The following is a 24,734-nucleotide window of genomic DNA, read 5'->3' on the forward strand; positions in this document are numbered from 1 at the left end:
TGCGCTTTCATCACTCATATTAGTGCCAAAAGCAAACAGCGCCTTTGAAGACGGAAGTTTTTATTTTTATTTTATTTCCTCCCCCAGAAAAAAAACATCAAAAAAGACTGGTGCAGCTGTACCTCAGTTACGATTAATACCCTATATTTATACCTTGGGGGTGATAATGCACGTTTTTTTATGGGGGGGTGCTTTCCCTTTAACCATCAAGAGCGAGCATGCCTTCTGTTCACTCCAATCAGGGGGGAGGGAGAGAGAGAGAAGCAGAGGGAGAGAGAGAGCGAGACTGTTTACATTGTGAAGCGCATCCTGCAGGTTGTCACTCTCAAGTATTTGTAAATGTTTTTAAATACTTTGCGTCGATACTAACTTAGGTTGTTGTTTTTTTTTGGATTGTTTTTATTGTCACGCGCGTCAGCAAAAAAAAAAATGATGTGGGCGCAGGGATGAACTTAAGCGTCCTCTTCGCCACGGGCGCCACTTCGACCAAGCTGCAAGTGTACCAGAAGGAGCACGTTTACCTCCTCGGTTTTGACTTGGTTCTTATTTCTTTTTCTTCACCCCCATGCTGTTAACGCCGATTGTTACCAGAGCCATGTCTAGGAAGAAGGCGTTAAAGGGCAAAGGCACCACGAAGAATCCAAAAGGGTCGCCAAGCGGCGGCGGTGGTGGTGGTGGTGGCAGGACAGGGAAAGGTTTGGCTGCAGGTGCCTCACCGACTTCCGGACTGGTTTACCCCAGCAGACCGTCCATCAGCAGTAGCGGCGAATTCTACGACATCGCTTTCAAGGTGAGATAAACATTTGAACGCAAGTGCATCGATAATTCTTGGCCTAATTAGAGTCGCAAGTGTGCCCAAATAGTTGCAGGTGTGTCGTCACTGTTTCGCTCTGCCGAAGTTTTCCTGTCGTCTACTTTTTTTTGTTAGCCGTTTGGATTGTCTACAAAATATGTTGCTTCCATTTGTTATGTGGTACTTAAAGAGTTAATGCGCTTATATTTTTTTGTCGTCATTATGATTTTTTTCATAGTTGTGCTCGTCATTTTAGTACACTGTTTACATTTGAAAATTGATTCTTTGTTTTAAAGCAGCGGTGTCAAACTCGTTTTTGTCGCGGGCCACATTGTAGTTACGGTTTCCCTTGGAGGGCCGTTATGAATTTTGGGAAACCATATCAATGTTTAATCCCCTCCACATATTACATACACAGCGCACAACAAATTGATCAGTCACTACTTTTACACTCAGAAGTCTAATAATGACTGTTATTGTGGATATCATACGACAATTTGAAATTTTGGTTCAGACTTTAGCAAGCATCATGGAACTTGACAGCCTTCATTTGCTTTCGCGGGCCACATAAAAGGGTGTGGCGGGCCAGATCTGGCCCCTGGTCCTTGACTTTGACACCTGTGTTTTAAAGGATTGTCTCAGAATGTATACCTTGCCGTAGCACTGTTCAAAAGTCTTCGGCCACCAATGCATGTAGCAATGCCAAAATCATAATGGGAAAAACGAGTGCTACTAAATAGAGTTCAAACCTCCACCATGGATGAATTATTGATAAATGTAAAAACAATTCACAAGGGATTTGTGTTCGTTTTACTTTCTATCAAAGAGTACAAATGAAATTACAAATACCCCGCACGCTGCTTGACAGTTCGGTTGGGTTCAGCCATACTGCTCGGTGTGTTGTGGGTCTCTTTACATTTTGCCCATTTATGTTTACGTTACATGCAAGTTATATGTCCACAAAGGCTGATAATATGCGTTCCGTATGCAAATTCCTCCTGGGAACCAGTATTCATTTCACCCTCTTAATTAATCCCGGTTCAAGAATTGCCCCGTTATTGGACCGTTATTGTTTGCTTGTTTCAAATTAAACTCCATGGACTATCTGGAAATTAAAAAAAAAAAAAATGTCAAACCAATGACTAAACCGAGCCAGTGTCATGATTTTGTAACTAGCCAGACAAACATGCTTTGGATTGCTCAGTCTTTGCACTAGTTTGCAGTCAACAGAGTGTAATTGTCGGCCATCTGTCCTGTAATTTTTTTTTTTTTTTTTATTTTACAACTCTTAATGGGTGTCATTCCATTTTTGCATCTCATAAGAAAGGAAAGTTTAGTGCTCTATCAACACACTGCAAATCTAAGGCTCTCCGCGATAAATACAAAACAACACAGTTTGGTATTTCAATGAGGTCGTTTCTTTGGTGTCTTTAGGTGATGCTTGTGGGAGATTCGGGTGTTGGAAAGACCTGTTTGTTGGTCCGCTTCAAAGATGGAGCCTTTCTCGCTGGCAGCTTCATCTCCACGGTGGGCATTGACTTCCGGGTAAGTTCCCCTTAAATGGGGCTGAACCAGTCACAGCGCGATTCGTGAAAACAGTGCTCTTATAGATAATAATAGAAATAACAAGCCTTGTCGTTTGTTTTTTACCCAGTCTTCCACCTGAGAAAACAGATAATTAGCGAACAGCATTTCAGATAAACGGCTTATCGGCTAACATAAAGGAATGCTCATCGACAATTTTACACAGTGCCCACAATACGCTGTACCAAACAAAAGCTTCTTTACATGCTACGAAAGCTCTCAAGTAAAGTCATTCAGTCAATAATGGGGCTGTTTTGCTGGTTTCTCTTTTATTCTTCCAAAAAATAACTAATTGGGAAAGCCCTCAACCAGCAGTGATAGGACCCAGGAAAATGAGAAGTGGATATTTTTTTTTTTTGTGTGCAGCATAGAAAAAAAAAAAAACCTGACAAAGCTGAAAACGAATTTTAGATGATTGGCAAATTGTCTTCCATGGAGTTTTTTCAACATCTCTAAAATCTATTACAAGTCTCTTTCTTTGGCTTTTTTTTTTTTTTATATGTCCAATTTTTTTTTTGTCTGTGTTAAGCACCCACATAATGACTAGTGATCGTAAATATTGACACCCACACACCCACACACAAAATAAATGACCCCTTGAGAACACTAGCAACACAGTAATTGGTTGCTGATCAACATGTTTACGCCACTTTGTGCATTTCACTACCATGTTTTTGATTTGCATATTTGTGGGCGTCCTTGAGTACCAGGGTTCCGATTGAAGTGCTCATACCCAACCCGCCCCCCCCCCCCCCGCTCGAGCTGCGGTTTTGCGCCGCAGTTTGTTTTATCCAAACCCATCCTGCCTACGAACACGACCTAAAAGTTACAAGCACCCTCTTGTGAGCCCGAGGAACAAACGCAAACAAGGAATAAAAAAGGCCATTTTAGATTTACAACGCAGGACTGACCATTATTAGACGCGGGTGTGAGCTGTTTTGCATCCTGGTAGCCTGATACCGAAAATGATGATGATGATGGTGATAATGATGGTGATGATGATGATGATGATGGTGGTGGCATATCAGCCTTTCAGTGGCTTTCATGTCTCCCAAACGTTCTACTGGGAAGTTTTGAATAGAAACGCAGCCATGGCGACTGCATATTTTATATCCAGACTTCAAGAGACTGTTCTAATTATTTTCGAACCGGATGCTTATGCTTGACTGTCCACTGTTATTTTTAGCAGGCGAGAATTTCTTTCTTTCTTTCTTTGTACCAATTCATATGCAAATGATAATCCCTCAAGGGGAAATTCAACTAGCACATTGCAGTATTTTTGTTGTTGTTGCAAGGGCCGAACATTAAACCAAGTGTCTTGCTCAAGGGCATCTCTCCAGCAAGCAGAGATGAGCACTTGACCCTGTTTTGCCAGTCCGTCTTCCGTGGGCGACCTGGGTACATCATCGTCCCTCCGTCCTCATTCATATAACACTCGTCCTCCATCCCTGTCCGTCCTCGTCCTTCGAAAGCGCTTTCGTCCCATAAGGGTATTATTGTTTGTTTGTTTGTTTTTTCCAAAATATTGCCCCAGTCCCCAAAAATGTAAAAAAAAAATAAATTAAAAATAAAAACCCGGCTTTTCATTGGGTATCCATTTCTACAGTGCCGTAGAAAGTATTTGCCTCCCCCCTTCCCCCGTCCTGATTTCTGTGTTCTTTGCATATTTATCACATACTAACATGCCATGAGAAAGACTCGACTTCACTTTGAAGCATTGAGTCCATTTTTTTTTTATTACAACTAAAATAGTCATTTTGGATCATGAAAACAGAACCATGATGATGCTCATTAAAAAAAAAAAACTCAGCCTTAATAAAGAAAGGAACAGCATAACTCGCGTTAAGCATCTTTATCACATAAGACCCTTTACGAGTGGAATTTGCGACAACAGAATCATTTTTCTCCGCGCATTTGTTTCCCCCCCTCCTGTGTTCTCAACTAAAAATAAGCCAGGCAAAATGTGATAAGGCAAAAATGATCAAATGCACTCATGCTAATAAGATTCCATGGGACGAGCTCACCAGAACAGAAGCTTATGTCTTCCCGTCTTACATAACCTGCCTAAATCCCATGCTCGTCTCTTGATTCTGAATTCTCGCAGTTGTAGGTTTTGACGAATTTTTGGGGCCTGTGACGAGGCTGATTATTATGATTTATTTTTTTCTTTCACGTGTTGGAGCTATGGCTGTTCAAAGGTACCTGCATGCGTTGCTCTGTCGCCAGGCGTGTCTCTTTTTGGCGTTTCCTTTTTACTGCTGCGATGACACCTTTTGTTGAGCAAGTCGCCATGACAACCCAGCAACACAATGTGGTTCTACTATTCAGTAGATTCTGTTTATTTGGCGACAGATGGCTGGCATTTTTTTTTTTCCCCCAAGCTTCATGGACAGAGGTCATCATTTGAGTAACATGTTCCGGTGACGTCGCCGGCAGTAATGTGAGCCGTGACTAAAATTAGCCTGAATTGACAACCTCGGGGAGGGGGGCGGGGGTGGGTTTGTTGCAAATATTCTTGGCAGGTTGGCCCCGAAAGCCTCTTTGCATTGCTTTACGACTATCTCAGTTCCTCGCGCTCCGAATTGGAAGCTTTCCAATTCGATCACGGTTGCTGAAGGATGGCCAAGCTGCTTGGTTCAAATCCTGTTCCGCACTCGAGACCCGTTTTGAGATCAGAAAAATATTTTGCATACACCTCGACGGATGTTTTAAACATAAATACAGGTGTGATTAGCTCCTCTTCCCTCATTTGTTCAAGTCGATACAATTAAAAAAAAAAACGTGGGGCTGGGGTTGCCTGGCCTTTAGAGATAAGAAAATTGCTGTTAAAAAAAAACGTTTCTACTTGAGATGTCAATGTGGAACAGGGCATGGCAGGCAGGTCTATTTATTTTATATTTTTTGGAATCACCCCAACAGCACTGACACGCTATTAATTCACCCGCAAGCGTTTTTAAATTGTGAAAAGATGCACATGTCTCATGTCAAACATTTTTATTCACAATGTCCTGTTCATTGATCCTGTGACATTGCATCGTCAAGAGCGCGAGCCGTTTTCAATTCTTTAGATTGGTCAAGCTCTTCGGCTGAGTGAACAATTTTTTTTTTTTTTTTATCTCTATTTTTTTGCATTCAAGGAAAATGTTCCTTTCTTATCGTGAATAAATACAAACCTTACTGTGAACTTTCAAGCTTCCACTCGTTCCTGGAAAATGAAAATGAACCTTTCAAGATAGCCGTTTGTGTCCGGGCGGTGCTGCGAAAGAAAAGAATAGCGCTCCCAATTTAAAGATAACAGTGTTGCATAATCTAGCACACCCCACTGCCCAGAGATGACAGATGTGACTTCTCTGCGAGCGAGTGAATTTGTGTGTGTGTTTGTGTGAGCGTGCGTGTGACAGTGTGAATTTGTACGCCGGATAGAATTTTCTGAAATGTAAAAAAAATGTTTGTCGAAACAATGAATCCTGTTGCTCACGTGCTCCTCCTCTTTTTCACAATATGGTTGGAAAGGCCAGTGAAGGACTGAAGTCAGTTTGACGATTGGCCAATAGAGATGAACGCATTGAGGGACAGCGGGGGAAAAATTTTTTTGAACAGGGAGCTGACATCTCTGAGAAGCACATCAACACGCCATTGAAAATGGCTTCCTTTTGTGTCGAAGCTGTTTCAAGGCTATTTCTTTTTGTGAGTTGATATTCTTTGTGGTCTGAGTCACCGGCTTAGGTAATAGTCACTTTTACATTCACTGCGTATTAAATCTGGATCGTAATTGCTCAAAAATAAGGTGCAAATTTTAAAAAATTAAAAAAACTGCCTTTTTTTTTTTTTTTTTTGACATTCGCTGTGTATTAAATCTGGGGCATAATTGCTCAAAAATAAGGTGCACATTTAAAAAAAAAATAAAAAAAAAACTGCCTTTTTTTTTTTTTTTTTTTTGCCTGGCTCGCATAATTTTGAGAAGCATGTTCTGTGATCCACCTCCGAGAGTGCGACTCCCTTTCTTTGGCTTGACAATAACATAATTTTCACCGCTCACCGCGAACAATCGTAAGTTCGCGCCGTTTTCCTAAATTGCTCCGTGTCAGTACCGTTGTACGCATCACGACTGCGTCACGAGTGCATTCGTCCCGAATGGGTCAGCACAAGAACACGAAAATAAACACGTCTCATTTTGTCATGTTGTGTATAAAATGTTGTTCCCCTGACCGCAAGAAGTACGGGTATATTCCAATGCAATTTTTTCCTAGCCCTCCCGCATTGCCATTTTTACAGCGCTTGGCCAGAAAAAAAAAATCTGAGCACAATTAATCCCAATATATCAAATTACCGTATTTTCCGCACTATAAGGCGCCTCGGATTATAAAGCGCACCTTCAACCAATGGCCTCTTTTAAAACTGTTTTCATGTATATGGCGCAACACATTATAAGTTCAGTTTGTGTTCATTTGTGGTCTGGCAGTCATAAACAACCCCCTACAAAAAAAAATTATCTTTTCGGTCCAGAAAGCCATCCCGTCACTGAACACCATGGCGGCATCTTCAGAGTCAGTTCTCCATTCTGTCTGTCTTGTAGCTTTTTCCTTAATCCACTCACGACCAAGTCAAAGCCTGATGAGAAATTTTCAAAGGAACCACCCCCCCCAAAAAAAAATTAAAAAATACAGTCACACAAGCCAAAAACCAAACAGTGCCAGTCCTTCTGTCTTAACCAAACAATCTCAAGGCTTCAACAAAATACCGCAACGTGCTGCAGTGCACTCTAAGCACTGCTGGAGCTCGCGCGCCACGGTGGAAAATGGAGAGAGAACTGCCAGAGGTTTGGCACACATCCCTCCAGTCCAGTAAGATTTATTGCAAGACTGCGGGATTGAGTTCGCCGTATTGGTCAGATAATCCTGTCGTACCTCTCGAAATAATAGATGGTTTGTAGGGGTTACTTTGGGCCTCACGCTGAACCAAAGTGCGGGTATAAGTGTAGGGTCAATTAACAAAATCCAATGCATGTTCTTCCATCATCATCTCATCTGTAGCATTTAGTCGCCGTGTGCATTATCCTTTAAAAAGCCTCGCTCAAATAGATTACTCCTTTTGACCATCTGGAAAATTTGTCATGCATAGCTGTAATTCTTGCAGTTAGTCGCTGCTACTTTTAGCACACATATTTGCGAACCAAAACAGGAGCAGCGAAACAAAAGCGAAAATGTGTCAACTGAACTGCAAATACTCTGCAGTATAAAATACTTTTGACGAATCGTAAGTTCGCTCCGTTTTCCTAAATTGCTCCGTGTCAGTACCGTTGTTGAATCATATTCTCACAATCCGGTTTTTGACTTCCCTAAATCTGTAATTGAGCCGATAAATTCCTGCCCCTATGATTTTCGCTAGTCGAATCTATCAAGTGTCATATTTTGCCTTCCCTCATATGCTGAGATGTTCCTCACTAAAGCGGACGTTCCAATACAGTGGACAGTTTATTAGGTTACAGTTTGCGTGAAAGGGTTAATATAAAAGGTGGCAACCTTTGGAATTTAAAATTAAAATCTCTCGGGCTGTCATTAGATGGACGGACAGATAAAACCTCCTTCACCGACGCAATGTGGTCCTGCTCGTGGGAATAATTGTTTTGACCTTGTACGTAGGAGAAGAGAGAAGCGAGGCTTAAAGGAAGGGCCCACTAAAATATTTCTGAAAGGTTGAGGTTAAATACTTCAACGGAAGGATGTGTCTGCATATAAATTGAACGCCGACCAGAAAAGGAAGCGGGAGTGGAGAAAGGAGTGCAAGGGTGACAAATCCAGGATTAGTTGGATTAGCGCGAGAAGCACAATGTGAACCGTTTGCAGCCAAGCGGGGCAGCGCACGAAAAGTGGCAAAAGGGCACACATGGTCTTTCAAAGGCAGCTTCCATATTCTCCCCAATTCCAGCTATTGCATGATCTCCCCTGTGCCTGCGTGGGTTTTCTCGGGGTACTCCGGTTTCCTCCCACATTACAAAAACATGGCAGATGAATGGAACACTCGAAATTGCCCTTAGGTATAATTTTGAGCGCGAATAGTTTTTTTTTGTCTATTATGTGTGCCCAGCGATTGGCTGGCAAGCAGTTCAGGGGGTCCCTCGCCGACTGCCCAAAGAAAGCTGGGATAGGCTCCAGAATAGCCGCGACCCTTGCGAGGTGAATCGGATCAGAAAATGGATGCATGGATGAATAGATATTTTCCATCAGACGGAATCTCGGCGTGAAACTTGATGCGTAACATGAATGATTCACTGTGATTTGTACTTGCATGGTTCGGAGCTATGATGGATTTTTTTTTTTTTTTTTTTTGGACCAGATTAAAAAAAAGGAACCTGCCCGTATCGAAACCACTGACCCAGCGTGTGAATGTGGGTGAGCGGGATTCGATTGATTTTTCTATTAGGCCTGCGGGAGCCGGGCTCTCCTCGATTTGACAGCGGGGCTAACTGGGTAGCGATGTTAGAGAGTTTCGGTTGAACCCAAGGCTAATAAGAAGAAATGACTTTCCTTTTTGTCTGAACTTTTGATCCCGGTAACGGGCAACAGAAGACATCGGTCTTTGTCAAAAGGACGGTCAGCATTGGATTGGGTTGTGTGTCCCAAACAATATTTGAGGATTGCTGTTTTTTTTTTTTTTTTTTTACTAAAACATGCATTAATGCAAAAAATTAAAAAATTTTAAAAAATCAATGTTGATTTTTAGAATATTAACCCTTTGAAGGACATTAGTGGACATCATGTTATCAGGTTTCATGAAAGGGTTAATATTGCTGTAATGATTTTTTTTTTGGGGGGGGGGGGGCTAGTGAAAGAAGCAGTCAATCAAAATTGGCGGAATAACATTGCTTGAAAAAATTATGACACGTTATTACGAATATGAACAAATTGGTTATTATTACAAAGTGTGACTTTAGAATACTAACAAGTATTGTATCTTTGTTTTTTTCTCCACTGATTCATCTGAAAGGATGAACGCGAGCTTTTCAGGTGCCCGAGGAAGAGTCTTTGTGACTTTCCGAGAACTACATCCCGTAATTTATGTATTCAAAGCTACCATGCAAAATGCCCGCCTTCTCCCTTGACATGATTTGTAACCTAATCTCTTTCTTTATGTGCGATTTTACGACATACCTTTACACGCTGTACATAAAATGTGCCCGAAAAGCAAAGGAGCCTGCCGCGATTCCCATTAAGGTTTAACTCGGTTTAATTTCAGTTGTAACATCTGAATATCCGCCGCTGGCTCCCATCTTTTTGCTCTTTATCAAACTGGAGGCCCAGGGGACAGATATGGCCCACCACGTCATTTTATGTGGCCCGCGAAAGTAAATCAAATTTCATGATGCCTGTTAAAATCTGTATCAAAATTTCAAATTCTCATTTGTAATAAATAAGTGTAAGCATTTTTTTTGTTACCAAACCCCTCATTACAGGAACTTAAATAATAGGTGAATAAACTGTTATTCTTGACTTCTTTCATAACGGCCCTCCAAGGGAAACTAACGAAACTCGGGTCCGCGACAAAAATTTTGTTTGACACCCCGCTCTACACATGACATTTTTTAAATGTGAAGAGTTAAGAAAAAAAAAATCCTTCTCCCAACACCTGCAGCAACTTCACCTGACAGAGCAGTCAAAGAACTCCCACAGGACTTCATCAGAGGACGTTGCCTACAGAGACCCCCCGCTAGCTCGAGTCAGTCAGACACCCAAATCTGCTTCGAGCACAGAGCATTGAGTATACACCCGACGTTCTGCAACACTGACTCTCGACACATCAAAAATATTCCAAGTGCCCCAGAAGAAGTTTCTTCAATCTTCACGACAGGAAGTGAATTTTAAACCGGCACGACGATTACACCGTGCCGTAAAGGTTTTCCACGGTGAGCCATTCAAAGGTCCTGATGCATATTCACCGGTATCACTGAGCCGCATTAGACGGGAATGAGGCGACCCTTTTTATTGTTTCAAGGCCAGCGCTGCACAGCCATCCATTCTATTGAACGACTTCATCACTCTGCAAATTGTTTGTTCGGGACGCCCCTTGCTTTGGGTTTGGCGATGCAAAAGCACGCACTGTGTGTCCAGATGAAAAAAGTGCGATGCAAAGCAGTCAGTCACCTTGCGGGAGGAGTTCAATGTCAAATGCATTTCGTGAAGGGTTTTGTGACAGCTGCGGCTGTTGTGGAAGCTCTGGAAATAAAAATGTGCAGTATTGTGTTTTATATATATATGTATAGTAAAAAAAATATCCTTTTTTGGGGGGTCTAATTAAAAAAAAATTAATTCTGGATTCAATTTATTTTGCCTAACCACTTGATGAAATAAAATGGAGTCAATGTATTTTTTCATAGCATCCGTCCAGAGAGGAGATTAACAAACAAACAACACGAACGCCCGTTTCATGTCAAGTAATTAAACGGACTTCAAAAGGCCACGTGCTTGATGTTTGCAGGTTTTAGCAACACGAATTGGGTCTTTGGATGCATTCCCTGCTCAATGCAGATAGGAGTCTTCCTGACAGACGAAAAGTATCAGTTGTGCTGCTTGTGATGCGCAGCTGTTTTCAGTTGCGAATGAATTTTCGGAACTAATGTAGATTTAAATCCATCATCTGTTGCTTTAGAAAAAAAAATTCTGAAAACGTGTATTTTCAAAGGGTGTGTGTGTGTGTGTGTGTGTGTGTGTGTGTGTGTGTGTGTGTGTGTGTGTGTGTGTTGCAGAATAAGGTGATGAGCATTGATGCTGTGAAGGTCAAACTGCAGGTAAGAAAAAAAACTCTTCATTCAAATAAAATCTTTTTTTTTTTTTTCTCGATTTATCCAAAGCTCAATGCCCTGCTGCGGTGTTTTCATGTGTTTGTGAAATAAAAATTTTATGATTTAAAATTCAAATGTAGCCTGTAGATTTTCCAGCGTGCATTGCTTCTATAACCTCTGGCCAAAACGAAAAAGTCGCCACTCGTGGAGGGTGATCGTTTAAATTTTTCATTTTGGAGGGGGGGGGGGGGGACCAAAACGAAAAAGTCGCCACTCGTGGAGGGTGATCGTTTAAATTTTTCATTTTGGAGGGGGGGGGGGGGGAATTACAGGTGTGCTACTAAAGAGTTTGGTTCAAATGCTGCTAATATAAGTAAAAAACTAATGTTGCAGTCAATCCCAGAATTATGAGGGGGGGGGGAACACTCCACCAGTACGGTACATGTTCTCAAACGGAGAATTTTTTTTCCTTGGAATTGAGTTCAATATTTAGGGGGCGGGGCGTTCTTAAAGTCAAAAACGCGGCTTTTTAAATAAAATTTTGTTGATTAAGTCATGGCCATCTCCAAAATTAAACGTTGAAATGATTGTCTTCCAGCCGCAGTGATTCCATAATTCTTGTCAGTGTTTGTGTACACTTTTGGTTGCGTTGGATTAATGAATAATCCTCCCTGGCAACTTAATGACTCTAAAATTCGTCGTTATCAATCAATTAGCTTTTTCCTCTGCCCGAGTGAAAACAGAAGAAGGGAATAGCTGACAACACCGATCAAACACGGGGCGTTATCGGCAAGAGACACAGACGGGCTTGCTGATGAATTCGATGAAATCTGACGGTTTTGCCATCTCGGTTGCCCAAATTCGCACTCTATTCATCAGGCTCCTTTTATTCAACCATGGGTCTGTGTTCATCAGTCAGACCGTCGTTCATCGAAAATATTACAGCTCATTGCTCAGGACTGATTTGCAAGAAAATGCCATGCATTTCATTGTGTTCAACGGGGGTTGATAGCTTGACGCAAAGTGCGATGCTAATTGTTCCTAATGAGGCCTTGCACCTTTTTGTCATCTTATTTGAAAACATTTTTTTGAGAGAAAAAAAAAGTCAATTTGAAAGCGCTTGACACTGATTGCACAGAAACCTGCTCCCGTTAACAAACTCGTTCACTCCCAAAGATGTACTTGTGTGTCTTTTCGGACCGTCACACATTCAATCCCAGGTCGGCTTATTTTTTGGTTATAAAATGGCTGCTATTGAACTAAATACGTAGGGCTAGTTACATACGGTACACAGTAAGCATGATGCTTTGCTTTTCTTTTCTAGATTTGGGACACCGCTGGTCAGGAGCGATTCCGGAGTGTCACACACGCGTACTACCGCGATGCTCATGGTAAGACGCTTGTTTTTACGTTTGACTTTCTTTCACTGAAGCTGGGTTCTGTCTCATTTATACGATACTACGACGGCATTTTCGACAAACATGATGGGTCTCTGTTGGACCCGCTCAACTGTTGCGGTTACTCTGTATTTTCCGCGCTTCGGAGTATAAGACGCAGTTTCACTTAATGACCGATTTTAAAACTCTTTTCATATATAGGGCGCAACGCAATAAAAGACGCATAGAAAAAAAAACTGCAATATTGGCTGCAGTCGTGCTATGCATCCACTAGATGGAGCGCTGCTAAAGGGAATACAATACAATACAATACAGCTTGATTTATATCAAGCTTTCACAACCGCCGCAGCTGGAACAAAGCGCTTTACAGAACCTTTAAAATACTCCGTCTCAGAAATCTGAATATTGATCCATGTGGACGGCGCATCGGATTATGAGGCGCACTGTTGGCTTTTGAGAAAATTGAATGCTTTTATGTGCGCCTTATAGTGCGGTACAAAAACAAAAAGCCTTTTAGTGACAGCACCTTTTTCAGTCTCATCTGATTTGACAGCCTGCGTGTGCCCGTGCGTGCGTGTGAACTTTCCCTCGAGGCTCGCTGGGATAACAGCAAAATGAGCCTCGCACCGTTGGGGAGGAACATGTCGATCATACTTTCCCAAGTGTATGAAGTGACTTTTTGCCTGTCTCAGTCTCATCTACAATAACTCCAGCGAGGACGAAGAAGTATCCCTCGAGCCTCTCGGAAAAAGCAGATGTTGAAACATTTGGGCACACGATGTTCTCAAATCTGATCGTGGAGCCAAATCAAGTTAGTAGCAAGAAAAGGAGCGCAAAAGTTGTTTGTACGCCTTTACTGAAGTCGATGAAGTCGAGATATATATGTGCAGGTCATGTAATGTTATCCGTGTGTGTGTGTGTGTGTGTGTGTGTGTGTGTGTGTGTGTGTGGGCTGAGGCCGGGGCATCGTTAAACGGATCTGTCAGTTCTATTCAGCAATTTGCTAGAAGATGTTTAACAAGGCAACTGGGGAGTCTCGAACTGCTCTTTGGAATCATCCAGTCTGTGACTGACTTTTAAACGAAAGTTCATTCAGTCTGACAGTCTGCATCACTACCGCGCCGGAGTTGGCAACCCAAACACGCTCGACGACGACACCGTCGATTCTTGTGAGATCACTGAACATTGTTCCGACCTTGAAATGCGAAATTCCTTCAAGTGATAGTAGTTGTGTATGAAGCTTAGGGCATGGAAAAAAACAAATCTTCAAAATCTCACATTGTTTATCATTCAGCCCCAGATATGAGAGGTTCAAGGTTGCGTTTACACGGCAGAATCTCATGCGGTGGTTTGAGAGTAAAGCACATTATTACAATCCTCAATCTGTTTGGTTTGTTGAATTCCCAAACTTAACGATGCAAACAACCCGCGCGGCGAGCCGGCTTGTCGCTTGTGGAGCCCAAGTGCAGTCTTGCCAGGCTCATTTCATGCAAAGGATGTTGCCAAGTGCAAGAGGTCCAGCTGCGTGTGGAACCAAACCGCATCTCCCCCTGTCGCTCAGCGGAGCTTTGGCATTCTTCCATTTCCACAGCATGGAGCAAAACCGCTGTGGTTGCAAAAAAAAAAAAAGAGAGAGGGAACGCATACTCAATGGGGAAGTCAAATCATTTACTCGAGCAGAAAGGGAGAAATATGCGAAAAAAGTGATGTGAGAGGAAAACAAATATACTGGATCTCGCTCTTTTTTTTTTTTTTTTTTTTAAATCCTGGAAGGGAAAACAACCCTCTCCATACAAAACAATCACTTTAGAAGCTTGAAGCACTGCGGAGCAGAAAGGAATATAAAGTCGGATTCACAAAAGCAGGCTGAGCGCATATTTTAACAACCAGTTTTTGTCAATGCGCGCGACGTTAGGTTTGCTTTTTATCATCGGCCCGAAAGTGAACTTCTTAGCCCCGTTTCATGACGATAATTGTTTGTTTTTTCCTCGCACGTTCCACAACCGCAGCGATTGAAACCCGTAAATTGTTCACGCTGTTCGAAAAATATGCAAATGAACCCGAGGCTCATTACAACATTGATGACTTCAACTTGAATGTTGAGTGTGAAAACGTGTCATTGTCAGTTGCATGTCATCACTTCAGCATAATTGCACTGTTAAAAAAAAAAAAGTCCATTCAAATTTATGCAAATGAGGACATGCGATTTTGAAAAACCGCATCCACAGTGAAGCCGCGCCAGTTGGCTTCAGTGACGTTAGTGCGCCGCTTCTCGCGGGCAGCGACAAATATAGTCAGCAGCTTCATTTTTAAGACGTTGAAAAATGAAACACTCCGGTCTATTTCAGTCCCAGGTCAATTGGTCAAATCATCGTTTACTTTCATGGGAGTAGGAGGGCCCAAGGTCAGCGCGTGATTATTGATGATTATCATCTCGGGAATGATGGATGGCAACTGTCGTTTTGTGAATCACAGCCCCCCCCACCCCTCCTCGTGTCCATCGCCGATCTACTTCTTAGCCACTCGGGCACTCGTCGACAGATTGCGCCTTGTAATCAACACACTGGACGTGGATGCAAAGCAAATGTCCGGCGTAGCGAATGAAGTCGGCGCAGAAGATTGAATCCGAGCTAATGTGTTGGTTATAGGCATCCTCCATTGTTTCCAAATTGCCTTCGCCCTTGCGCAGTGATGTTTTAACGACTGACTACTTTTCCGAGATCGACTCTACCTTCTCCGGACAGGAAAATATGCTTCTAAAATGGCCCAAAAGAAATTGCGTGCAAATATCAGAGATACTGTACTTGTTGCGAGTGGGACAACGGACAACATGTGACACAAAAAACTGTCTTGAAATTTGGTGTCTAGGAGTAGCGTGTGCCAAAGAAGAAACAGATATGAATATTCATGATTAATGGCATCTAACTTGTTGATGTTTGCGTTCGTGTTTACCGCTAGTAATGTGGGTCACACCTTTCTGTGATCGGCGAGTAGGAAGTGGTGGGCATAAAGCAATAAAGTGGAAGTCAACCCAAACATTTTCTGATGAAGAAAAGTTCGATTCAGCCCAACTCGTCGAAACACGGCATTCTTATTAATATTGCCTTTGTGGAATGTGAGTTAGACAGTAAAATCCACCCGTTTTTGTCCATCTCCGGTGGCGGCCATTTTGCCATTTGCTGTCGACTGAAAATGACATCACAGTTGCTCAGGTGACGACCAATCACATCTCACTTGTGTTCTCAAGCTGAGCCATGATTAGTCGTGACAAACACAAGTGAGACGTGATTGGTCGTCACCGCAGCAACTGTGATGTCATTTTCAGTCGACAGAAAGTGGCAAAATGGCCGCCCCCTGAACTGGCTACAAGCACACGGATTTTGCTGCTTCACTCGGAATTCCACAAACGCAATATGAATCAGAATGCTGTGTTTCGACTAATTGGGGTGTAGAGAGCATATTATTGTCAAAAGTTTTGGGTCAACTTCCCCTTTAACTCCGTGCCCTTTTCTGAAGTGAAGTCAATTTGCAGTCGTTGATGGACCAAATCTGATGCATCTTACATGGACACATGTTCATCACGTATTACTTGAAAGCCTCGGCATGATCGCTCCATAAAAAAAGCCAGAAAACTCTACCGACCGTGTAATTTGATCAGCATTCAACATTAAGTCCTCCAAGAAGTCATATAAAAGTGTTCATGGCTCAGAAAGAACCGACTGGAAATGTCTAAAGGGTCCAAAAGGCGGTTTGAGGGAGAGACACCATGCATATAATTGCTCAAAATTATTCTTCCAGCTGAAGGCTGATCCAGCAGAGGAAATTTGTTGCGCTTGCCCATGTAGGTGTAATGATTCCATGTCTGACAGAGCGTTATACTCCACACCCGGGGGGGGTTGTGCTGCTTGAAGTGATCCAGCAAAGCAGCATGGTGCATTCGTTGATCCATAATTGTACTGGAGTGTGTTCATACACAAGTTTAAGTGTGAAAACTCGGCACTGCCATGGCGGCGGTTTGCAAAGTTTTTGCACTCGCGTCCTAAAATGTTTTGTTTTCGTCCTTCCAGCTCTCCTTCTTCTCTACGATGTCACCAACAAAGCATCATTTGATAACATCCGGGTAAGGAAAACGACTCATTTTGATTCCTCTCACGTTGGAAGTTGTCGTCGATGAATCGGATGACACGAGAAGGTTTTGAACATGCAGTCAAAGATTTGAATGTCTCGTCCCAAAACGATTACCTCCGCCCTTCATTTCTATTAAACATTATTTATATATTCCATGCATATGTTTTGTTGAAATAATTACATTTTTTTGAATTACAATATTTATTTAAACCTTTTTTTCCCCTGACCTTCTGTGCATACAAAGTAACAAATGACTAATGGCTCATTTATGCCAAAATGTCTTCTTTTGTAATCCAAATGTGGAAACAAATGATGATGCACGTAAATTAGAGCTAAAACACACACACACACACACACACACACACAAAATGGACTCTTCCCTTTGTAGTCGGAATGCAATTTTCCCCCTTCTGCCCCATTTGTTGCCACTCCCTTCATCCATTTTGGGTGAATTACTGTCCCTTTAATTAACACTAAATGGAGTTAGTATGATCAAGGCGAAGAAACATCTGGGAAGCCCGGCCGGTGCACTTACAGCACATTTGGAGTCGTGCGGATTTGTTGTTTGTCTGGTGTGCGCACAACTGCCGTCGTCGGGATGCGGCGCTCTCTCAATACACTCGTACGTAATCTTCTCAATTTAATGTAAACACGATCAGAGTAGCGGCGCGGTGGGCGACCAGCGAGCACGTCGGCCTCACAGCGCAGAGTTCCAGGGTTCGAGTCCGGCTCCGGCCTTCCTGTGCGGCGGGGTTTGCATGTTCTCCCCATGTCTGCGTGGCTTTTCTCCGGGTACGCCGGTTTCCTCCCACATTCCAAAAACATGGCAGGTTAATGGAACGCTCTAAATTGTCTCTTGGTGTGAGCGCGGATGGCTGTTTCGTCTCTTTACGCCCTGCGATTGGCTGGCAACCGGTTCAGGGTGTTCCGCGAGACAGCTGGAATAGGCTCCAGCACACCCTTGTGAGGAGAAGCGGATCGGAAAATGGATGGATGGAGTGATTTCATCCTCTTTCTACGTACTGTTAACACAGTCTTTAATTTCTCGTTTATTGTCTTCAATCCTGCGTGGACGAAAGTAACGCTCTGAAATTCTTTCCATAAATGTGGCTGACTCCTGTTAAATAAAAGAAGGAAACACTCCGCCTTCGAGCTCACGATGAAGGTGCGATGTGCGTAGTAGATGGGTCTAACCCAACAAGTATCACTTTTTCACATCCAGGTGTAAAAAGAATTTCCCCACTGTTAAAAAAAAATGTCACACTTTTCCCTGTGACAACACGAGCTAATCTCATTTGCATAACGGCTCCTATCAAGTCTCCTCTTCATTTTAGTGTGATTGAAATCGCAATTTCTTCTTATTAACATTCCTCGTAAAGAGTGTTTTTCTTTGCTGTCTACTTTTTTTTCCCCGTCGTCAACACTGTTAAATGTTCCGATTGGTGTTCCGAATGAGGACGAGCAAAATAAAGAGGTGTTATTTATGGAAATGTTCCTCATAGGCTCCAGTCCATAATTGCACGCTGCAGTAGGCCGGGCTGATGCGGCCCACGATGTCGCTGCCATCTCCCACTGTGTGAATCCATTAGCGGCCCGCTCTCGGGGCGAAGGCCACCGAGTATTTGGAGGGAAATGGAGAATCAGCATTCAGTGATTTTTATTGAAATTTTTTTTTTTTTTCATACTCAACAGCTTTCGTTCTCGTTCGTCAACGAAGCGGGCTGCTTTTTTTAGACAGCGTTATGATATTATGTTCCATGCTTCCAGAAACCCAAAATCTTCTCATTCCGTTTCAAAGCGGCTGTCCAAAATCGGAAACAAAACAAGATGAATGCGATCCCTTCTTTCCCTTGAAATGGGATTGTTGAATCCAGAGACGTTGACGTGAAGTGCTCCATGACAATTGATTTCGAGATATTTTTTTCAGTGAAGTACAATTTTTTTTTCCCTTTAGAGTTGATTAACTATGAAAGCGACCGTACTGTAATTTACAGCAACACGTGCCTGTCTCTTCAGGCAATATAGAGCGCTCAAGTCGTCTGTCGTCACCGTGGTAACGACATACTTCAGCCACATTTCTACACATTGTCCTTTCCAAAGAAGGAAATGCCACTATTTGGATGGATTTGGGGGAAACAAAGACATTAAAAGCGTGTTGTTTTTTCAGGGCTCTCATGCAGTCGAATATTTAAAAAAAAAAAAAAAAATTGGTATTATTTTTTAAATGTGATAACTTCAAATTCAAATTGCATGTGGATTTTTTTTTTCTTCAAATCAGTCCTTTAGCTCACCCAAGCACTTTTTTTTTTTTTTGGATTGGACCATGACTAAAATGAACTGGCATAGCAATGATGGCACATCCAACAACACGTGGAGACCGCACGGGGTGCACATTTTTTCTTTTTGATGAAATGGTGGATGCTCCAATTTCTTATGTAATTTTCCGATCGCTCTTTCGCTCGATGAGTCTCGACCTAATCCGTTACCGAGGTTCGTATCAGCGCCGTACAGCTGTATGCCTGCGTGTCAAAGGCCGCCGATTTGCACCTGCGCTCACCTTCTTGAAGCAAGTGGTTTATTTCATACCCTTGTCACTGCACGGAGACTTTGTCATTCCAAAAAAAAACCCCAAAAAACGTGAGTCAGACGTGAGAGATTTGTGGCTTACTGTATATTTAAAAAAAACACATCACAGTCATGAAGTGTATGGCGTGACCGATGATTTTGATTCCCGCTTTGTGTGTTTAAAAAGAAAGCCGTGTGAGGTCGGCGTTGGAATCGCCGGTGACAACAAAATGTTTTCTGTTTCTGCATTATTTGATAAAAGAAGTTGTTTGCCCAATGGAAGCAAGGCGGAGAGAGTGCGGGGGGGGGAAGCTTTTTATTGAAGAAAAGAGCGCAAGCCGATTGGCGGGCAGGTTGCTGATGCTCCTCAAGGTCATTGCTTTTGCTAAGAAGCAGATTCATGCTGTCCAGCTCTCTTTTGTCTGTAAAATGTTATTTTCCTCATTTATGGAAGCATATTTATCGATTCCCTCCGTCTTCTGTGCATTTCAGGTTGACTGAAAATGTCATTTTCTCGTTCTTGCTTTTTCCCTTCCCCCCCAAAGCGTTATCTCTTTAAACCGAAACATTTCATCAGCCTCTCCCCCCCTGATTTCTGTCTTCTTTTGGTACCAAAGATGTGTTGCTCCAGTTTCTCAGTAGATGTCTGTCTTGTGAATACTGAAAAGGAGGTTAAAGAGGTCTAACATTAATTTTGGAATACCTAGTCCCCATCCGTGTTTGTTCTCTCTCCACATTTCAAGGCATCATATTATCAATTGAGCATTCATCGGTTGGGAATTGACGATTAAAGGCAACTTCGTCACATTTGCATCCTTCCATATCTGTCCATAATCCATACTTATTTAAATGTTGTTGTTTTTTTTTGGACAATGCTGTTTTGGTTTGCAACCATGCAACGACCAGCCTGCCTTCACCAGAAAAAAAAAAAACTAAATGTTCTTTTCAACAACCATTTCAAGCCACTTAACACACAGATTTTTTTTTAAACTGACTTCAAACATGAATACAGATTTAGAGGCCAAGTATTTGATCAAAGTCTCGTTTTTCCGATTCTTTTGTCCGATTGACAGTCACACCGATGTCCATCCGTAAAGCACGGCGTCACCACTGTTAAAGCATCCGTTTGATTTGAGGCCCAAAAAAACTCTAATTCCGTGAATATACACTTAGTTCAGAGAGCAAAATATCCCAATCGACGAAATAGGCAAGCAAAACTTTGCTCCAAAGAATTTGCATACAACAGACGAAAAGAACAAAGGGGCAGGCTATATTTAGAAGGGGCTGTTTGAGACTTCTGTGCGGCGTACGGTTGGGGGGGGGTGTCTCAGCATTTCTTGGTGTGTGCCTGCGAACTGCCATCCCACCATTGCCTTGCCTGCAGCATTGCCTCAAGACTGCTCAGCAGTTTTGTATCCCCAAGAGACCCCCCTGCTCTTCTCAGTGGGCCAAACCCAGATTTATCAGCCTGAATCCCTCCAAACTTTTCCAAAGCTTAAATTCACCAAGTTTTTTTTTTTTTTTCAAACTCCAGGTACTGGTAAAAGTCTATAAAATGGGGGGGATTTTTTTTTTTTTTTTTTTTAATCAAACCTTGCACAATTTGGGCTGACAATTTTAGATCGTTTTTTTTTTCCCCCTCCCCCCCCAAAAATGTTTTATTGCAATGGTTGGCTGGCGACCTCTAATGGTACAACTAAAAAGTCGCGACAGCAACATTACGGCTATTTTTCGTCTGTTGAAAAAAGTCTTTATTTCAATGGCAAATCATTACAACCAGCAATCAATGTAAAACAAAAAAAAAACAAAAAAAGCAATAATCTTGCACAAAATGCTCTGGCTTTTTACAGAAGGGACCAAGGGTGTAAGAACAGACATAGCATGGATAAAACAAAAAAGTTTAAAAAATAAGAAATAAATACCACCTTGAAAGGGGACATATAACGGAAACCTTTGAACTGTTTGTACGAAAAGCGTCGGATCTCCAAATGCTCACCTGTCTATCAAAAGTGAAATGAAACGGAGCACCTCCATCTTTTTGCGACGGCCTGGCTGCACGGAAACGCGACCTTGTTCAAAGCTAAACGCTAAGCGGAGCTGCAGTGTTGGATGCGCAGATTAGCATGACCTAGCTTTAGCTCCTGAAAACCGGCACATATTTGAACTTGAATCTTTGGCGTCCAGGTAACTTGCAAACGCGTAGGAGTGCTGGGCGCGAGCAAACTCATTTCTCATTTGCAGAATATAGAACCACCCACTCAAAACCTGATTCCATCCAGTCTCTATAATTCTTTTTGAATCGATGGGGAAAAAAAATTGAATAATATGTCTGGCTTAAAGTTAAATAGTTTTTACCAGTTCTTGGTTCCATCCCTTTACTTTTTTCCATATGAGGGGAAAAAAAAGTTTGGAAATCAGAAGCAGGCCGGTAAATGGATCGTGTTTATTCATCGCTTTTTAAGTGCATCTCATTTATTTTCGCATAAAGGCCGCAGTGGTTCTCAGCCTGTTGTGTTTTTGCTTTTGGCTTTATCACACTGTAAATAATTTCCTCTTGCTCCGTTTTATGGGGGGCACACGTTGGGCGCTGCCACGAATGAGCGATGAGTTGCGCTATTTTTCTTGTCAAAGGACTTTTTTCCGGAACGGCCGGTGGCGTTTTACGCGGGCTCGCCTTCTCTTCGCCGTGCGCTTCAGATAAGACGTCGTCGACTTGGGCGGGGCGGAGCCGCACCTCACGGAGCTCCTCGAGGGTCACCGCGGGCGTGGATCTGAGGAAGGCTAAGGAATCCGAGTGGTGGCGACGGAACTGTTTACCTTTGAAGCGGGGAGGAGTTTTCTGTACGGGGTAAGGTGGAGATTTGTCAGATAGAACGGGATCGGGAACGATAACGGGCAGCGGTATCTGAAGGGACAGCCGATGAGTGTGAGCCCGTTTGGAGGAGATGCTGGATTTGGGGCGGAGCTTCCAACCGAGCGGGTCATGTCCTGTTATGACGGACGTCCGAACAGGAGATGACGATGCGGATGTCGGCAGATGAGTAGCGGAGCCGATCCCGGTAATCGGACTGGAGTAACGTTGTCCGGGACAATGAGATCGGCAGCGAAGAAGGGAGACCCCCCGCTGGGGAGGCTGCGGCTCCTTGGTGTTTTTCTTGAGGGTAATGATAGGTGAGCCGTTGCTGTGGCAACAATCGGTGGACCAACGGCGTCGATGAGAGCAGGAGGTCGGGCCGGAGGTGGAGGTTGTGCGGTCTGATTGCCGTCCGGCTTCCTCTTTGTTCGTTGTGGCCGGATAGAGTCTCTCGTTGCAGCCTTTGACCTGCGTGATGTCCTTCTCGGAGCCGCACTTGGTCGGACAGTCGGCGGCATTGTGAGGAGTGGAGCTTGTGTTCATCTTATTTGGAGATTTTCAACATCCAAGTTAGTTGAGGTGGTCACGGGAAACCTTTGGGGAGGAAAGTGAGAAAGTGAGATGGGAAGTTTGCAAAAGAGGAACTGGCGACACTCCTCCCAACTGCTTGACTAACCGCTTACTTCTTTTTCACAACCAAGCGGTTGCCATGGCACCTGGCGTCAATCTGAAAGGACGTTTTTTTTTGTAAGCAAAAGTTGCGGTTCTTGCTAAAGCAACGTCACCGGCTGCGTTCCATGCAGAATTTTTATTTTTTTTTTTTAAACCCGACCGGAGCAGGATTCACATCTGTGTCATACGTATGGCATTCATTCCGTCGAGTTTACGCCAGCTGCACGCCAAGCGAAGCGAAACAAACGGAACGAGACAACGGCGGGCAAATTACAGCCGGCCAGCCGCTCCTCGCGTCGACCAACCTGTTGCAACGAGAAAAGTAAACTCACAAAATGGCGGACAATGTCGCGTTGAAGCAAAAATTAGATTGCCCTCATCACTGTCGTTTATTTCGAAAAAGATAATATCAATCATAACCGCCTTGATTGACCGCATGAACACCAAATCTCATGCATCCCTTTTGCTGCCGGAAAGATCCTTCGTCACACATTTATTTCAATCCAAATATGTCAAATCCCGCTTACCCGCAGTCCTGCGTCGATGTGACACCTCAGATGGTCTGGACGGACCAAATTTTCTCCTCATCTACTTTTGGCATTTGTGAAATCTCCCCACCCAGAGACCCAAGTCCAACCCTAACCACAACTTCCTCAAATTGTTTCTTGCACGCACAAATTTGGGGGCGGCGGCAAAAGGGAAGTTGAACATTTAGAACGTGGCAGGCATTCATCTTTAAATTACGCAACAGGATAACGTAATTGATTTCGATAGCACTTTGTGATGATATGATTTGACATGGGGACGACATTCTATTTCATCACAATTGTATGAATATGTTTACTCTGAAGATTTCATGAGAATGCCTTTTTGGAGGACCGCTGAATTGAATTTCTGCAGAGTAGTTGAACTCGTCGTGACAAATGCTAGGTCGCCTTAGCAAATTATAAATATAAAAAAAATATTCAGGCAAGATGTATTTTAGCCTGACAGCTCCCGATCTAAAAGGAAGTCTCATATCCAGTGATTAGATTTACTTGTCTGTCTGGCATCTTCATGACCTGATGGCTAAAATCAATGAAAGCAAGCCCAGTCGACTTCCTTTGGGTGCCCATCACCGTAAAAGCAAATAAGTGGACAGACATTTTTTTTTTTTAAATCCAAGATTGATGGAATGGAGGAATGCTTTTTTTTTCTCCATTCTGATCATTTCCAATCAAGTTTCATTTTCCATATCCTGTAATATCAGAATTCCTCCAGCTTTAGCCGAAACGACCTCGTTGACCCCTCGCTCCCACTTAAGGTTCACCGTCAGACGAAACATTTGTTTGACGTTGTATTTAAAACAACCGTGTAAATGTATTGGGGGTGTCTGCTGGCTTAATGCTAACGCATAATGCCAAACGCCATAGAAGGGCGAACGAATAGCAGCGATGTTGCAGCTTCTCTTTGGTAAACAACCTAATTCAGCAACCTGACTTGAAGCGTGTTTTGCTTTTGAAATGCAGCAATAATGACCGCGCAAGTTAGAATATGACACTCTTCGACGCGTCGCAAACGCTGTCTATAATTGGATCCCTTTCTGGCTCCCAAAGCTGTTTGATTCTCGTCGAGCAACTAAAAATACATTCTGAGGACCCGTTTGCATCTTTTTTTTTGCTCGTAGATGAGAGTAAAACTTCTTTTGACCTTGACAGCAATCACAATCCATCACACGTGGGCTATGACACACCAAAACACCCGCACGCACGCACACGTGTCGCCGACTTCTGCTTCCCACCCGCAGCATGAACTCTCATTCTCCGTGATGGCTTTGAAGTTAGATCACATCCAATTTTAGAAGCTGTGTTCCTTCTGCCACTTTCTTGTAATCCACCCACTGGCGAGCTTTTTCGAGACCATCCCAGTAATTGGCAGGTTGTCGACAGTCAAGGCCGCTAGTTGCACTCACTGCCACTATCT

The 24,734-nt window shown here is 43.0% G+C and overlaps 2 protein-coding genes across 4 annotated transcripts in view; one reads left to right on the plus strand and one right to left on the minus strand.

Annotated features, from left to right (window-relative positions):
* Nucleotides 1-24,734, plus strand: part of rab26 (RAB26, member RAS oncogene family) — a 32,781-nt gene that overhangs the window by 1,242 nt on the left and 6,805 nt on the right. Inside the window, exons 1-6 of one of the 2 annotated variants that reach the window (XM_019863551.1) lie at nucleotides 248-493; nucleotides 592-790; nucleotides 2,228-2,338; nucleotides 11,121-11,162; nucleotides 12,481-12,547; nucleotides 16,621-16,673. In XM_019863551.1, coding sequence (XP_019719110.1) covers nucleotides 447-493; nucleotides 592-790; nucleotides 2,228-2,338; nucleotides 11,121-11,162; nucleotides 12,481-12,547; nucleotides 16,621-16,673 — 519 coding nt within the window. In that variant the 5' untranslated portion in view covers nucleotides 248-446. Of the gene's footprint in view, nucleotides 1-247; nucleotides 494-591; nucleotides 791-2,227; nucleotides 2,339-11,120; nucleotides 11,163-12,480; nucleotides 12,548-16,620; nucleotides 16,674-24,734 lie in introns of those variants that run through there. The other variant, XM_019863552.1, reaches the window with a different exon arrangement.
* LOC109512065 (uncharacterized) lies at nucleotides 20,999-23,395 on the minus strand. Of its 2 annotated transcripts, none has more exons than XM_019863549.1 (2): nucleotides 23,300-23,395; nucleotides 20,999-22,694 (listed from the first exon to the last, which is right to left on the minus strand). In XM_019863549.1, the coding sequence occupies exon 2, from the start codon at nucleotides 22,641-22,643 to the stop codon at nucleotides 21,690-21,692; it is 954 nt and encodes a 317-aa protein (XP_019719108.1). In that variant the 5' UTR covers nucleotides 22,644-22,694; nucleotides 23,300-23,395; the 3' UTR covers nucleotides 20,999-21,689. The 2 variants fall into 2 exon arrangements, with proteins under 2 accessions (XP_019719108.1, XP_019719109.1); XM_019863550.1 differs by lacking the exon at nucleotides 23,300-23,395 and adding an exon at nucleotides 23,196-23,288.

Source organism: Hippocampus comes, unplaced genomic scaffold, assembly GCF_001891065.2.
Source record: "Hippocampus comes isolate QL1 unplaced genomic scaffold, H_comes_QL1_v1.1 scaffold91, whole genome shotgun sequence".
In the NCBI taxonomy this organism is placed as follows: Eukaryota; Metazoa; Chordata; class Actinopteri; order Syngnathiformes; family Syngnathidae; genus Hippocampus; species Hippocampus comes.